This window comes from Anser anser (assembly GCF_964211835.1).
Source record: "Anser anser genome assembly, chromosome: 3".
Taxonomy (NCBI): domain Eukaryota; kingdom Metazoa; phylum Chordata; class Aves; order Anseriformes; family Anatidae; genus Anser; species Anser anser.
Window position 1 is genome coordinate 26,290,833 of NC_139722.1, and position 14,585 is coordinate 26,305,417.

At 37.2% G+C, this 14,585-nt stretch overlaps 1 protein-coding gene across 3 annotated transcripts in view; it reads right to left on the bottom strand.

The window, feature by feature from the left end:
- BMP5 (bone morphogenetic protein 5) overlaps positions 1 to 14,380 on the bottom strand; it is a 66,296-nt gene extending 51,916 nt beyond the window's left edge. The window contains exons 1-2 of one of the 3 annotated variants that reach the window (XM_083827708.1): positions 14,064 to 14,347; positions 13,100 to 13,467 (exon numbers count right to left, since the gene is read on the bottom strand). In XM_083827708.1, the coding sequence (XP_083683834.1) occupies positions 13,100 to 13,349 (250 nt within the window). In that variant the 5' untranslated portion in view covers positions 13,350 to 13,467; positions 14,064 to 14,347. Of the gene's footprint in view, positions 1 to 13,099 lie in introns of all 3 variants that reach the window. The other 2 variants (XM_083827707.1, XM_083827706.1) reach the window with 2 other exon arrangements.
- Between the last annotated feature and the right edge of the window lie 205 nt (positions 14,381 to 14,585).

Here is a 14,585-nt window from a genome sequence, read left to right on the forward strand (position 1 = left end):
ACAGTGGAATTTGTCATAAGAGCACCCATGGAAGTCGTTTCTGTGTGTCAAACTGGGTATGACTGGACACGCACTGTTTTCTGCTTAGCCTGTACTCGCATCTGAATATTTTAATACTACCCATTCCCATTAACACTGACCAAACATTCAGTAAAAATCTGTCCAGCTGTAATAATGTCAAGGAAGGAAAACCTCACAATCATCTCACTCAGAGTCAAGGAATGTCTATTACACATAATAATTTTAAATTTATTTTTATATGCTGTATTTTATATAGGATACACAAAGAGGAAGGGGAAGGAGAAAGGGAAGAGGATGAAGAGCCAGGAGAGTGGGTAAAAATGGTAAGGTCTGGCAATTTCATAGGACAGGTTTTAACTGCCAATTTGGGAGCTAGCTGTGATTATCACAGCTCGTTACCCTGACTCAGGCTGCACCCTCTCCTCTACAGCTCTGGTGGTCTAATCAGATTATGATTAATTCATTGCAAGGAGAGATTATTTCATCTACAAATAATTCCCCGTAATGAGTAAGTGCCCTCACTGGGAAGGAAAAAAACACCTGCTTTTATTTATTTATTTTTTTCTTTTCCCTGAAAGAAGCTTAAATTAAATCTTACCAAAGTTAATGATTATTTCAACCCTCTTTCAGCACAGAAACTCTCTGGCTGTTAGTGAACAACTAAAAGATCTCTGGGCTGGCCATCCAGCATTATGCCTACACTGGCAGAGGAAAAAAAAAAAAAAAAAGTCTTTGCAGAAAATATTTGTGCCATGGGGAAAAAAAAAAAACAAAAAACTCAGATTTGCTATACGTAACTTAAGGACATGTGGTGATCCCTCACAGTAGGTTATTTTGGACAGATGCAGACAGAAAGATACAGGAGTGTCAAAATTACTTAAAACCAACCAACCAACCAACTGCAAGATAACTTCCAAAGAAGAGAGAAATAGCACAACACTTTGAACATATAGAAGTGTTAATTCAGCAATTGTCCATGTAAGATTATAAACCCACTTCCAAAAATTACAATAAAATAACAATAACAAGAACAATATAACAATAATTAATAATAATAAAATCATCATCATCATCATCATAAAGCAGGAACAATTACTGTCAATGTAGAAGACAAGACTAAGAGCCTTCTTTGTGATGACAGACTCCCAGAAAGGCTGAGGTTGGCAGGGACCTGTGGAGGTGACCTGGTCCACCTCCCTGTTCAAGTAGCGACGCCCAGGGCAGGCTGCCCAGGCCCACGTCCAGATGGACATACTTGAATACTTCTTGCATTCTCACCGTTATTCCACCCGGGGCTGCATTCCTGATCTATATATAGACATAATGTTTTATGGTATATCTACTTGGTTCCTGACAAACTACTTACAAAAGCAGTACCCTGGGTGATCACAGAGTTCTACTGTGACTACTGCCCTAATCTTTGATGATAGGCCTAGTTTTTTTATAAAGTAATTCAGAGCTGTCTGTTGCCTATCTCCAAAACTGGAAGCATCACGGCATCTTCTTTTCAGTTTTGTTTTCATTCCCATTTTGATGAGACCGCACTCCCTGCCTGAAGACAAGCTGGACCAGCAAATTTTAATGGAGTACCCAGTAAATCTCACAGACCAAGGTGATATAATGTTAATAAAAGAAGCTTCATTCCTGTATGGCAGCAAATGGCAATGTAAATACAAGATGAGCCAGTCTGGATTTTTTCTCATAACTTATTCAGGAGCTGTCCCCATTGAGCCCAGCTTTCAGCTCATGTGTGTGCCTGTTTCACTCGAGTCCCCTGATGAACATTAGGTCTCTTCCGTACATACACATTTGCTAGTATTTTTGCCTTTCTAATGAATACAAGTAAATATAGACAAAGTGGAACACAGCAGCTGGGAAACCAAAATGGGGGAAAAATATTGTTAATCCTAATGGCATCGGTCCCTCCTTTCTGACCCAGTGAACTGTGGCATGAACTTAAAATACTTGGTATTCACTCCTTAGCATAAACTGTCTCTGGATATTCCATTGTTATATATATATGGCAATAATATATATGTATATATATATTATAAAATATTATTTAGACTGTACTTTATATATATATATCCTTGTAAAATGTTGTCTCCTTATGATATACAGCCTCACTAAACATGATTAATAATTTCATGTCTTAAGAAGTGATAAAAAGTACGACTTTTTGAAGAGTCACGTGGTTAAAATAGAAACTCATCTCAAGAACTATAAAATGATATTAATAAAGCAGCACGCCAAGGAATCAAAGAATTTTATTCCGAAAAAATACATAATATTAAATGACTTTAATAAAGAATATTATATTGTGTTACAATGCATGTACCTCCCAAAATTCTGAACAAAAATATCAAGCATTCTTGAAATTCATCATATTTAATAGTATGATTTCACTTACACCTACTACAGGATAACACCAAAGAGTATTTAAACATTATGATCTTTTGGTTACCTTACTATGATATTCAGCAAAGTCTGTGTTTTGTTTTTAATCATGTAAGCTTGTAATCTAAATCAACATATAAAAACATTCATCTGTGTAAATGCAATTGTGTATAGCTGTACTGCAGGTTTAGCCTTTGCTCCCCGAAAGTCTTGGTACAGATTTTGAGCTTTTGCAATAATTCCGTTCACTTCGTGGTGTGAGAGTCACGGGCAGTACTGTATCAGCCTACAGCTTCACAGCACAGCACCAAGTAGCTTGTTCTTTTTTTGTCTAGAATGTGACACACGCTGAATGACAGACCTTTTACAATAAATCCATAATTATGTGTAGTTCACAGACAATTAATTCTTCATGACACTTCATTCTCCAGTAAGTCTAATTATCAGTGTTTTAATAAAATAAGAATGAAGGTATATTCCTTTGCTTTGTGTTTTTTAAAGTCCTGGGTCTAAATTTGTACTTGGTATTCATCAGCACTGTTCTACTGACATTAATATAGATGAAATATTAAATCAGCTAAGGATATGTATGTGTATGTATGCTTATATACAACATAGACACCACCCGTCTTTTTATTTTATAGCTTCCACTCTTTTTTGTCTTCATTCATTTTAGGAAATGAATTCAATATAATCTGTTTGTGAAAAGTGAGCTATGAAACAACAACAATAGAGAAAGCATATATATATATCATTTTTACTGAGAAGACAAGCAATATGGTAAATCCCAAGTGTTTCAAAAGACATCAACTATATGACAAGCATTACAAAATATGAAGTGTTTGAAGATGCTTTCTGAGTCTTTAGAATACCCATTTTCTAGAACTGCATCTGTTTCTGGGTGTTGATTTGTTTTTATTTTTATTTTTCTGCAACAACAGGAGATAATTGCTGCTTTTTAATGAACCCTTACATGTTCCCATAAATCATCAACTCACAGAAAATCTCATACCAAATATTATACAACTCTCAATAAGCTCATGGGAACTAGCAATTCTAGGGAAGCATAAGGAACTCTGAAGTTTTGGAAAACCACAGGGAGATTGCTTGTGGTGACAGAGGCTCATCTCTTTTATCTCATCATATGTGAACTTCAGCCCTTGCAGTGCTGTTGATAGGCTTCTCACTCCTTCCCTGATCTCTTTAGAGAAAGCTCCAAGCTGAGAATCAGAGAGGAGAAGCCCTTCTCAGAACAACGAAAATTGAGGAACTTTATTCTGAGAAGTACTGAGGATCAAAATGGAGCAGTTTAATGATCGAATTTTGCAATCAATTGGACAAAGCACAACACTTATTGACCTAACTAGGAGATTACTCAGCACCTCATACCACTAAATTCTTCTGCTGTTTTAGTCTTCAGTTCTTTGGAGCAGATCCATAAACTCTACTCCTTATTTCAAAATGTTACGACAGGATGTAATTAAGTACAATTAACAAGGAGGTCAAACGGTCATCTGATAAACACTGGCCCAAACAGGCAGCTTGAAAGGTCAGGGCTGCTAAAACCACATAGTATTGATGGGAAAGAATATTATGATTTAAAGGGGAAAAAATCCCAGTGACTAAAACTGCAGAGATTTACATGCTTGCTATATTACATACACAAACTCATGCACACACACTAATACGCATGCACACATGCCTCGGAGAGGCACCAGCCCACACTATGGGAACAAGAGCAAAACTAATCACATGCTCGCTGTTCTTTACACCAGGTCTGAAATGTCAGATTTGGTTCTCTATTTCTAGTATTTGTTTTTCTTTTTCATTATTTTGCAAAACCGTCTCTTTTAAGAACAGTAAAAAGTCTTCTTGTCCAGGGCTTATAGAAGCCCTAAGATCCTTACAGAAGGACCTTCCCAAAGCAATGTCCCTGCTGTCCCATCATAAATCACCACAAAGACTACAGCTGTCATGGTGTTGCACACTAGGGTTGCTCATGCTCCACGGTCTTTATTATCCACACTACCACTTAGTCCTCTTTAAATCATACTCTTTCACATCAATACTATATGGTTTTATCCACACCCACGCTTTTGATTTCTCTGCTAACTTTTTTTGCAAAGCATACCATTAGAATCCCGTGGCTCCAGACACCAGTGCCATTGGGTGCCACCCACCTTCTGCTCCAAAATCAGACTCACAAACCATTTAGCAGCCCTGCTCTTTCATCTCCTGCAGCCCAGGTTTGCCTGGACTGAACTTAAAATCTCTACCTCCAAAACTGATGCTATCCATATTGTAAAAGTCCAACACAACACTTTTTTTGAACTTACTTTGAGGTAAGTGAATATTCCATCTATACTTCCCTCTCCATTTTTAAAACATGGGATATTTTAAATGGTTATACCCAGACAAATTATCATTAATTTATCACTGTACTGGATCATGGCCACAGCTTTTCAAGAGAAAATGAATAAAGTTTCATAAATTTAACTATAGTCAAATTTATAGTCAAATTTATGAGAATTAGAACAACAATAATTTAATTCAATAGGTACAGACTACAAGAGGGATTTTACAAACCAGGTTCTCATGGGGTCTGAATGGATAATATTGCTAAGCTGGTAGAAAACAAACCTAATAGAAATTTCAGCTGTTCGAGTTCCTGCCTCTTCCTGATTCTTCTCCAAAAACAGATTTAGGTGAAATTTTGCTTCCGTAGAGCTACCAGTTGTCAGCTATGGGTATAGATCATTCGCCATCACTAGCTGCCCTGATTAACTTTCTAGGCTCTGACTCATTAATAACTGTTGTCTCAATTTGCCCTGCATTACAATGGGAACAAAGTAAAGCTGCAGTCTGGCAAGGTACCACACAGGCCACCGAATTATATAATTATATAATAGTGGCCGATCTCAATCTATTGCACTCGAGCAGTTGCTCAAAAAAGAGTTGGAAACTAAAAGTTTAGATTCACCTTTTGGAGCACCTCTGAAGAATCGTGGGAAGTTTCAGAGTGGGAAGCCACACTGTAAAACCTCTCCTTTTCTGCTTAGTTTACAGTCATTTTTTTTATATTGAAACAAGTTCATAATCCAGTCCCAAACACAAAGCAGCTCCTGCTAGGTGTACCCCACCCACAAACTTAAATAATGTAGTTGTCAGGGTTGACAAGTTCTGCCTGCTGTAGCACTTCTGTGTTTTATAGGAAATTTTAACTAGGGGTGTTATTTTAAGAGATGAGCAAATGGGGAAACCCCATGGCCTAGCCAATAAAATATGAACTTTAGGTGCAATGGAGCACTCATAAATATGACTCAGAACAAGGGGATTCATTGTTTCTCCCGACCCCTTTTAGCTGCTCCTCTGATCTCAACCTCTCAGTGTGCGTCATGGCAGCCCTCATCCTTTAACCTGCGGTTTTTAAAAGCTAGCTTCGACGTTATTTATGGCTGCCAACCTTAGTAGCCCGTCTGTGTACTCCCTGCACAAAGGCTGGAGGTGGGGAGGGCTGCGTTTTATTTTGCAGGAATGAAAATTTTTGCCTGGGGAGGTTGGGGTAGTTGCTCTGCCACAAGGGATTGTGAAGAAAAGTGCTCCCTTCACCTGCAAGGCTTGCTGGAAAAAGAGACCCAAATCCCAACTCATTTTCTCTTTCTTTTACTCGTTATCCATATTTAGCATGTTCTATCTCATTTTCTCCTCTCTGTGTATCTCTGTTTGCACCTTCTTCCTCCTACCATTACTCCCCTCTTCTGTCCCCCCAGATTCTCTAGCATTATTGGCCTGGGCAGTGCCCTCAGTTCTGCAATACCATGCCCCATGTGGGGCTCCCCAGTAACACCAGTGTCTCCCAGCCTACCCCGTGTCCGCCCCGAACCTTTCCCAGGCCCACTGGCCGCTGCCTGCTGAGAAGAGGCCTCTCCTCCCTCTGCAGCCTGCGCTGTGCCCTGCCATTTTCTTCTCATTCCTCCATCTCCCGTGCTGTCGCGCGGTCTCACCGCTTCTCTTCCTTTAATCCCTTCTCCAGCCGAACGCCACTGACATAAAATTAAAGTTCAGTGACCCTGCCCAGACGGAGGGGGCTAGAGACAAGGGAAAGGACAAGCAGGAGAGGATGGGGAAAAGTGTGGGAAATAATTATGAAGTCTGGTAGCAGCCAGAGCTCTCCTGAAACCCTGGGGAGCCTTTCTTTAGCTGGAGGCCGCAATTGGCACTTCATAAACTGTTCATTCTCAGCTATGTGGAAACACCAGACGACACCTAGCATGATCAGACTATAATCAATCAATTTTCTGCAAAACTCTATTAGCCTGTGGGCCTGTGAAAGCAAGCTGAAAGGAACTGCCATGGCTAAAAAGAGAAGAGAAAGGAACTGCCCATCTCGTAATTACCCCCATAACTCAGGCAGTAAGCAGGCAGGTAGCCATGGCGAAATTCTTCACATAATTTAACATCCAGAGAAAATAATAACAGAAGCAGTAAGTGTTGGAGACCACATATGTGCCAAAGTTGTCCCGTTATCTAAGCATATAAACTGGGGTTTAGGAGGAGAACCAAGAGGATTTCCATCCAGTCCATGGCAGGCCAATTCCTCCCCTAACATCCTCCACACAGAGGCGTCTCTGCAAGCCGCCCTCTTTCTCTTTCATGGCTAGCCAGAGTCACTCCAAGATTGTGTTTTCCTGGGAAAATATGTACTGTACAATACATACAATCCCCACAACCCCACCCAAAGTCTGTGTTTAGTCTGGAAAGCAGCGCTTTCTAAAGAAGCAGCGGAACTGGGTCAGCCATTCTTCCCAATGGGAAAAATATTATTAACAATATATATTTATATATATGCATGCATATATATAGCTTTTCACCATGCACGTCTAACCATCTGCTAAATCAGTTTCTCTTCAGTTATCTGCAATTTCTTTCAAATCTGTCGGCAAGGAAAGTCAGACAGTTTTATGCCCCAGTTAATGGAGAGCTTGACATTTTTTTGGCTGGGTAGATAGAATAATTTACTTGGATTTAAAGTGTTAACTTTGGCAAAAAAAATAATTGACAGTTATAAAAACATTATTTTGGTAGATGATATTCACGGATAGCACACAAACCTATTTTGAGGTAGAACTATATAGTTCATAAAGTTCATGTAACATGAGAGATTTCAAAGGAAATATAAAATATTTCAATAGAAAACAACAAATGTAGTATAATTCCAAAAAGGAATATGGAGAATATTTCTTGCTTAAAATCAAAAACAATTCCTAACAATGTGTGTCATCACACAAATATTGGTTAAATCTGCCCAATGAGTTGTAAGAATTGGGTGAGGATTTTTAGGGAATAAAGTGAGTAAAGCCCTTTTGTTCTATAAATAAATAAATAAATAAATAAATAAAAACATGTTCTGTAAAAAGTTATCTTAATATTTAATTTGAGCATAGAAAATGCTTCCATATTAAAAGTTATTTCTAATGCCTGATTGGGTACCAATGTGACAACAAATTATTTCATCTCACTGATTGGGTGACTAAAATTTTATCAAGGGAGAAAAAAATCAGGATTTCAAGATACCAGTGAGGTCTTCGGATGAAGGTTAAATCAGACCCACTTGATCTAATTTCATTTAAATTTTAAATAAAAGAGTGAAAAATACCATCTTACTGATTTTGGGTTGCCTTTACAAAAGCTTCAAAAACACTCTGTCATTTTTTCTTGGTATTAGTCCAACTCCACAAATAAAGACATGGGGTCTATTTTTTATTTAACAAGTTTTATTTTATCTCTGTAATAGCATCCCTCTGTCCACAGCAAGATAATAGTACTATTTCTGTCACTTCACTTAAGGCTGTGTCAATATTTTCATTAGAAGTCTGCATTTTAAAGACTAAAACTGTACCATAGCCAAGGAAATTCATGTAAGGTTAAAAGTAAGACAGCAACATATGAAATTGAGTGGAAAAGAAAAAGAAAGAAAAAGAATAAGAAAGAAAGAAAGAAAGAAAGAAAGAAAGAAAGAAAGAAAGAAAGAAAGAAAGAAAGAAAGAGAGAAAGAAAGAAAGAGAAAGAAAGAAAGAAAGAAAGAAAGAAAGAAAGAAAGAAAGAAAGAAAGAAAGAAAGAAAAAGAAAAGAAAGAAAGAAAAAGAAAGAAAGAGAGAGAACTCATTCTCAAGCTTTGAGGGGAGAAGTTAATGATCCTGAGGCCTTTTTGCATGTATCCTTCAAACCCAACTCCCCTTCCACAATTCCTGACATTTTATGGCTTAGCACTCCATATCCCTCACTGGTGATATGTTAGCTGTGAGGGGAAGCTTGTAGAAACTGAATTAGTTTAATTTAGGAAACTAGCTACTATATACGCTCCAGATCTGATTGCAGTTAGCAATCCTTTCTTTCTCAGATGTAATGCAAATATGTTTGTACAGGTATTCAGTGTGGATTGATATACTGTAGGTTTCTTAAAGCATTTCTATAAAAGTTGTGCTCTACCATGTTAGCATTCTCGGCTGAACACAATGGGTTGTAAATCTTGTGAATTTATGTATTTGCTCAGTGTTTTAAAGAAGAACATAATCTTCAAGGCAGCGTATGACCTTGGGGTAGAGAAACTGAAGAAATATGAACAGCTTTCTGTGCCTCTAATAGGCAACATTCCCTTGGATTTCCCTGTCTGATTTAAGAACTGATCACAGCGGGTGTGATTTTAAATTATTAATTATTTTAATTAAGATTGTGGGATCACACTGAGTGTGAAGAAGATAAGGTGCCCTTCAATGGTGCATTAATTACTTTAAAAATCTCCATAATATTGGCATTGTTATCTAAACTAGCATGGGTAGGTCAAAGGCACACATTTTATAGTGATCTTCCCATTTGAGTCTCTTAAATTATTTTTTGATGCTAAGAACAAAAAGCTTGACAGAAAAACACAAAACTTTTATATATTTATCCATTATCATATATAGTACAGATCAATTCACAGGAAGATATGCAGAAAGAAGTTGAGTTGCTTAGCAAACGCAGCAATCTGTTTTGAGAAAAATTTACAGATGTGTTGTAAACAAATGAAACTACAGAACATTTGAATTGAATGAGAAGGAACACTTAAGTCCAGTGGATTTAATGATCACTATGATGCTAATGGAAAATTCAGTCCTTGAAATGCTTGAATGTGTTTTTTTTTAAAAAGTGCTGCTGTTTCTCCAAGTATCAGGCATGTGTATGTTTTTCATACAATCCCTCTCTTTTGGTGAGAGGTGAGGAGTGGGAACGCTAACATTTATCTTAAAAAAGTCCTTCCCCAACTAAATTTTGAGTGAGCAGAAAAGTGAGTAGAGCTACATGAGCATTATTTGTCTGTTCTCTGAGGAACAGGGTATCCTATATATGTCATTTTGGGAGATCAGCCAAAAAGAAGATGCCAGAACTCTAAACAGTCAGGGATTTGCAACAATATAATAAAATATAACAACAGGATAAAAAACACCCAGTGAGGAAAACAAAGTCCTGAACTTGTAGGTGATATAATCAGATCTTTGAAAACCCCAGTGTATTTAGTGGAGGATTTATTCTTTGACTGCTGGACCAACCCCAGTTAACTCTTCTGCTACAATCATCAATATTTATGGAGAGCTGCCAATGCACACAGTCTTATACAAAATACAGGAGAAGGCATAGTCTCTGTCTTGTCGTATCTTTCAAGAAAGAAAGAGATGGAAATTCTGCTATAAATTCCAGTATAAAGAGCAGGTGTTTACAATTTCAACTTCAGGAGAAGTAAATGCAGTCTTGTTTTTCTCCCTGGTTGCTTGACAGACTTATAATTGCAGTTCCCTTGATGAATATTTTTTAAATTTGCTTTGGAAAGTGAGGTATTTGCAGCTCTGACAGGTTGATTTTTATCAAAATTAGCATATAAGTTCCTATTTTTAATCTTTAATATAAAAATATTTTTAAACTTTATTTTTAATCTTACTCAGTCTTTTCAATCTAATGCTTCATAATTCTTATCAAACATCTCAGCTACATATTTCTTGTTTAAATATATTTGTCTTAAATTATTATAACTGGCTGCAATTATATACAAAAGTTTCAATTTAAAATATCAAGATGATTAATAAAGCTTTATAATTACACTTTATGTAATTAATGGTGTGCAAGTATGAACATGGTGAATACTATTTCCAGAGCAGATTAATTTGATGCAAGTCGACTGAGGCTTCAAATTTAAAACCAGTTGAGTTATTACTGAGCTGCACCAGCATTTATTGATTTTAAGGTACAGTGTTAGCATTCGCTTATCACTGCATATTTTCCCCATTCTACATTAAAAGAGCATGCCCTCATCTGTCACAATCCTATATGGCATAAATCATATAAAATGGTTACCTGTTTCCATGATTTATTTTGTTATTATGTTAATTATACCAAAACATAGGATTGTTTAATAAAAATGTTGAAGGTAATCTATGTCAGTCATCAATATTTCTTATGCAAGCTATATGGTGGAATATGTGATAAACCACAATAACCAATGCGTATGGAAGGGAATTTGTAGTGAATTAGGTTCAGCCTCACTAAAAGCTGAGGCATATTTTAATTTTACAGAGGCCAAACAAAAACTGGTATTTACTTTTTTTTTTTTTTTGCAAGTTAAATGAGTCTATTAATCGTAACCACTAGAAAAATAACACATCTCACCCCCAGTTTTCACAGCTTAGAAACATAAGATGAAAGATAGACTTTAACTTCTCGAAATGACTTTCTTAAGGCAACACTGCCTTCCAAACAAAATGAGACAAAATATTAGAAACTTCCCAGTCAAGGTAAAGCAGTGGAAACCTGTAGTCCTACAGAGAGGAGTTTTGTCTTGGAAAACGCAGCAGATTCAGGCCTGCACATATCTGACACTGACCCTTCAGAGACTTATACTCATGCAGTGCAAGAAGTCCTCCTGCAGTCAAAGATGTTTCTTGAAATCAAAGGCTAGTTCCCATGTAAATAGCCATCAGTGCCATTGATGAAATGGTCTGCGACATATTTACGGAGGGTTTTTCTAAGGACACATGAGGAAATTTTTGCAGGATCAGGGCCTTGTCTAATGCTTAAGAGATCAGAGCATTTATCATTTTTCTTTACAACATTGCCAATTCAAATTCAATGGACTCCAGCTATTCTGAGTGAATCAAGTCGTTCAATGATAACTTAAATACGCAGATAAGAAGTAACTCTTTCTTAAGGATGAGGAACATATTTTCCGAAAACAGGGATTTCATTTTCTTCTAATCTGCTATTTTGGAGCAAGAGCAACAAGCATATGAATTTGGAGTTTGGAAAAATGTTGCTCTTAAGGAAAAAAGATCTCAGAATTAAACACCACCTAATCTGCCAAATAATTAATGAAAAGTAATTTTATTTTTATGCCAACTACCTGTAGGGTATCACTTTCCTAGAGATTCGAGTTGTTGAGGAATTTAGTGTTTGGAAACATTTTTAATCCTTTTGCAGGGATTAAAGACCTGGTAGACATAAAAGATATAGAGTATGTGTGATAATCTGAAGGTATTTCAGAACATGTGCCATTGTTTAAAAAGTTTCTACAGAATGTATTATCCTGGAAAGCAAGGTTTTATCAGATTTTGTACGAGCTTACTGAGTAACTTCAAGTTTTCAATTAAATCTCCTGCTATCCAGATCAAACAAGAAGTTTTTAGATAGCTTTATGAGTCCTGAAGCATTTAAAATACTTATAAAAATAGTAAGTACATTTCATGAATTATTTGCAGTTTTCTTAATGAGATTTAAGTTGCCTTCTATTAAAGAAATCTGTAACTGCTTTTTTAACCACAACATAACTGGTAAGCATGTTTATTATACTCAGAAGCCAATATAATTTAGTTTTATCAGGTTTTGTGTCTGACTTGATATAATTTTCAAAAGCATTCCTTGCTTGCATGTTTCTGGTGTTTAATACTCTATTTGTTATTTAATTTATTAATGACAAAAAATGAGAACCATTGCAGACTCTGAGCACCATGGCAGTGTAATAAAACACAGTCTGTGGTTATTAAATAGAAATAACAAAGAAACAGCAACAGATTATTTAAAATCCAGCCATCCAGCTGAAAAGATAATAAAAATCTGACTCTTACAAACAGAAAAAAAAAGCCCTAAATAACCTAAGAAAGCTTTTTTTTTTTTTTTTTCTTTAAATGGATTAACTTTTCCCTCTTCATAACATTCTGGGCTTTAAAATATTAACAACCGATGTTTGTTCATGTCTGAGCTTTAAACAAAACAGTGAGGGAAATAACCGAGCAATAGGCATAAGTGTTTGATTTTTTGAGATTTAAAAAAAAAAAAAAAAGGAGTTAGTTGGCCTAAGGCTAGAATTTTCATTACATCAATGAAAGAAAGAAAACAGAAGCCAGCAGAGGGGAGTTATAGAAACTGACTTTATATAAACAGTGAGAAAAATCTTTTTCCATGGCCACCTACAACGTAGCTACTTTACCATTAGTACAACTTTTCTTTTGCTAGTGGCACAGCAGCCAGGGCCCAATCCTGCTCTTTCAGAACAGGTTACGCTCCGGCTGAGAGATTTGCCCCTCTGAGCCCTCCAAGATCAGGCTAACAGTTAGTCAAACAGAGCAGAAACAACAAATAAAAAATTTCGACCTACCTAAATTGACAAAGCTCATGACCATGTCAGCATCATTCAGAAAGTTGGTGTCGTGCAGGCTGGCTAAGGGAGGATTCTGTGTGGTCAGGGGGGTCATGCGAGATAATTGTATTCTCCGCGAATATCCATTTGGAGAGGCAGGGTATCCTTTCCGTATCCCTCTGCTCTCCCCTGCCATGGATCCCTTTAGTGAATACTCCAGCTCCTCAGTATCCTCTTCATTTGTCATGGCATTATACAGGTCCAGCATGAAGAGGGGTGCAGATGAAGCCTGCTTTCCTGGTGAAAATGGTCTGGGTCTGTGAGGTAGACCCAGGATAGAGAGAATCTCTCTCTGAATCTCCCTTCTCTCATGGTTCCGCAGCCTCCTGTAAATAAAACTCGAATGGACATGATTGTCTCCTAAACCTCCCTGTGCGTGACCCACCAGAACCCAGCAATTCCAGAGCAAGCCCACGAAAGCTTTGAGCGCAGTTAGGTTCATCTTTGAAAAGAAAAAGAACAAGGAAAAAAAAAATCTTTTCTCCTACTTGTTTTGAGTTCCTATGAGGTCTGCTTTCCCAGAGGCTGAAAAACAAAATTTACCTATTCTTCATGTCAATGTCATCTCTAAACGTAACATCTTTGGTGCTTTCTTTCCCCCCACCCTGTTTAAATATTATGGAATGTGTCAGGTTGCAGTTATTTCTAAGAAAGCTGAAATTCAGACTTCCAATTTTCCACTGTTGTTATCGTTTTTTCTGCATTTATGGAGCAGAAGACCAGTATTTTGTCAGCTGACCTAGGCATTCCTATATAAACCTTAGATAACCAGGTCTTGGGTGGGGAGCTGTATTAGCAAGAGCTGTTCTTCTGACACATTGTAGTTCCCAGAGTTATCTTCCCTTCTTATTCTGAGTTCTTCGTACACCTTGCGCTCTTCCCAAGATAAAATCCTGAGTCACAGATTTGTCTTGATCTGTACCTTGGTGGTGTAACACATATTTGTCCAGCAGCCTGGTGATAACTTTAACATCTTTTGAAGCGCTTGAGTGTAAAGTAATTCTAAAGCATGTACTAATCAAATTAATGTGTTGCCATGAATTTACTTGAAAAAAAAACCTTCTGTAAATCCATTCAACCCTTTTCAGCTTCTCAACTGTTATTTCCAACTCTAGCAGGCACAAATATAACAGCTCTCTTCAAGAGAGATCTAAAGACTAATGTAAGCACAACCCTGCTGGGAAAGAAGAGGCTTCTCATTGTAATTTGAAACGGGTATAGCAAAAAAGTCCTTAACCCTTCTGTTGCCAGACAAAGCTTTAACCCCCCCCCCAACACTCCCCCCCAGCTTACAGTAATATACCTAATTTGCTTATCGACTGCTTCTTTTCCTTGCAGCTTGCAGAATATCCCAGCAAACAGTTTTAACTTCAGCAGTTTTAGGATATGTAGATAGCTGAAGGCATGGCGTAACGTGGAAGCTCCTGCGAGCCTACTTATGAGT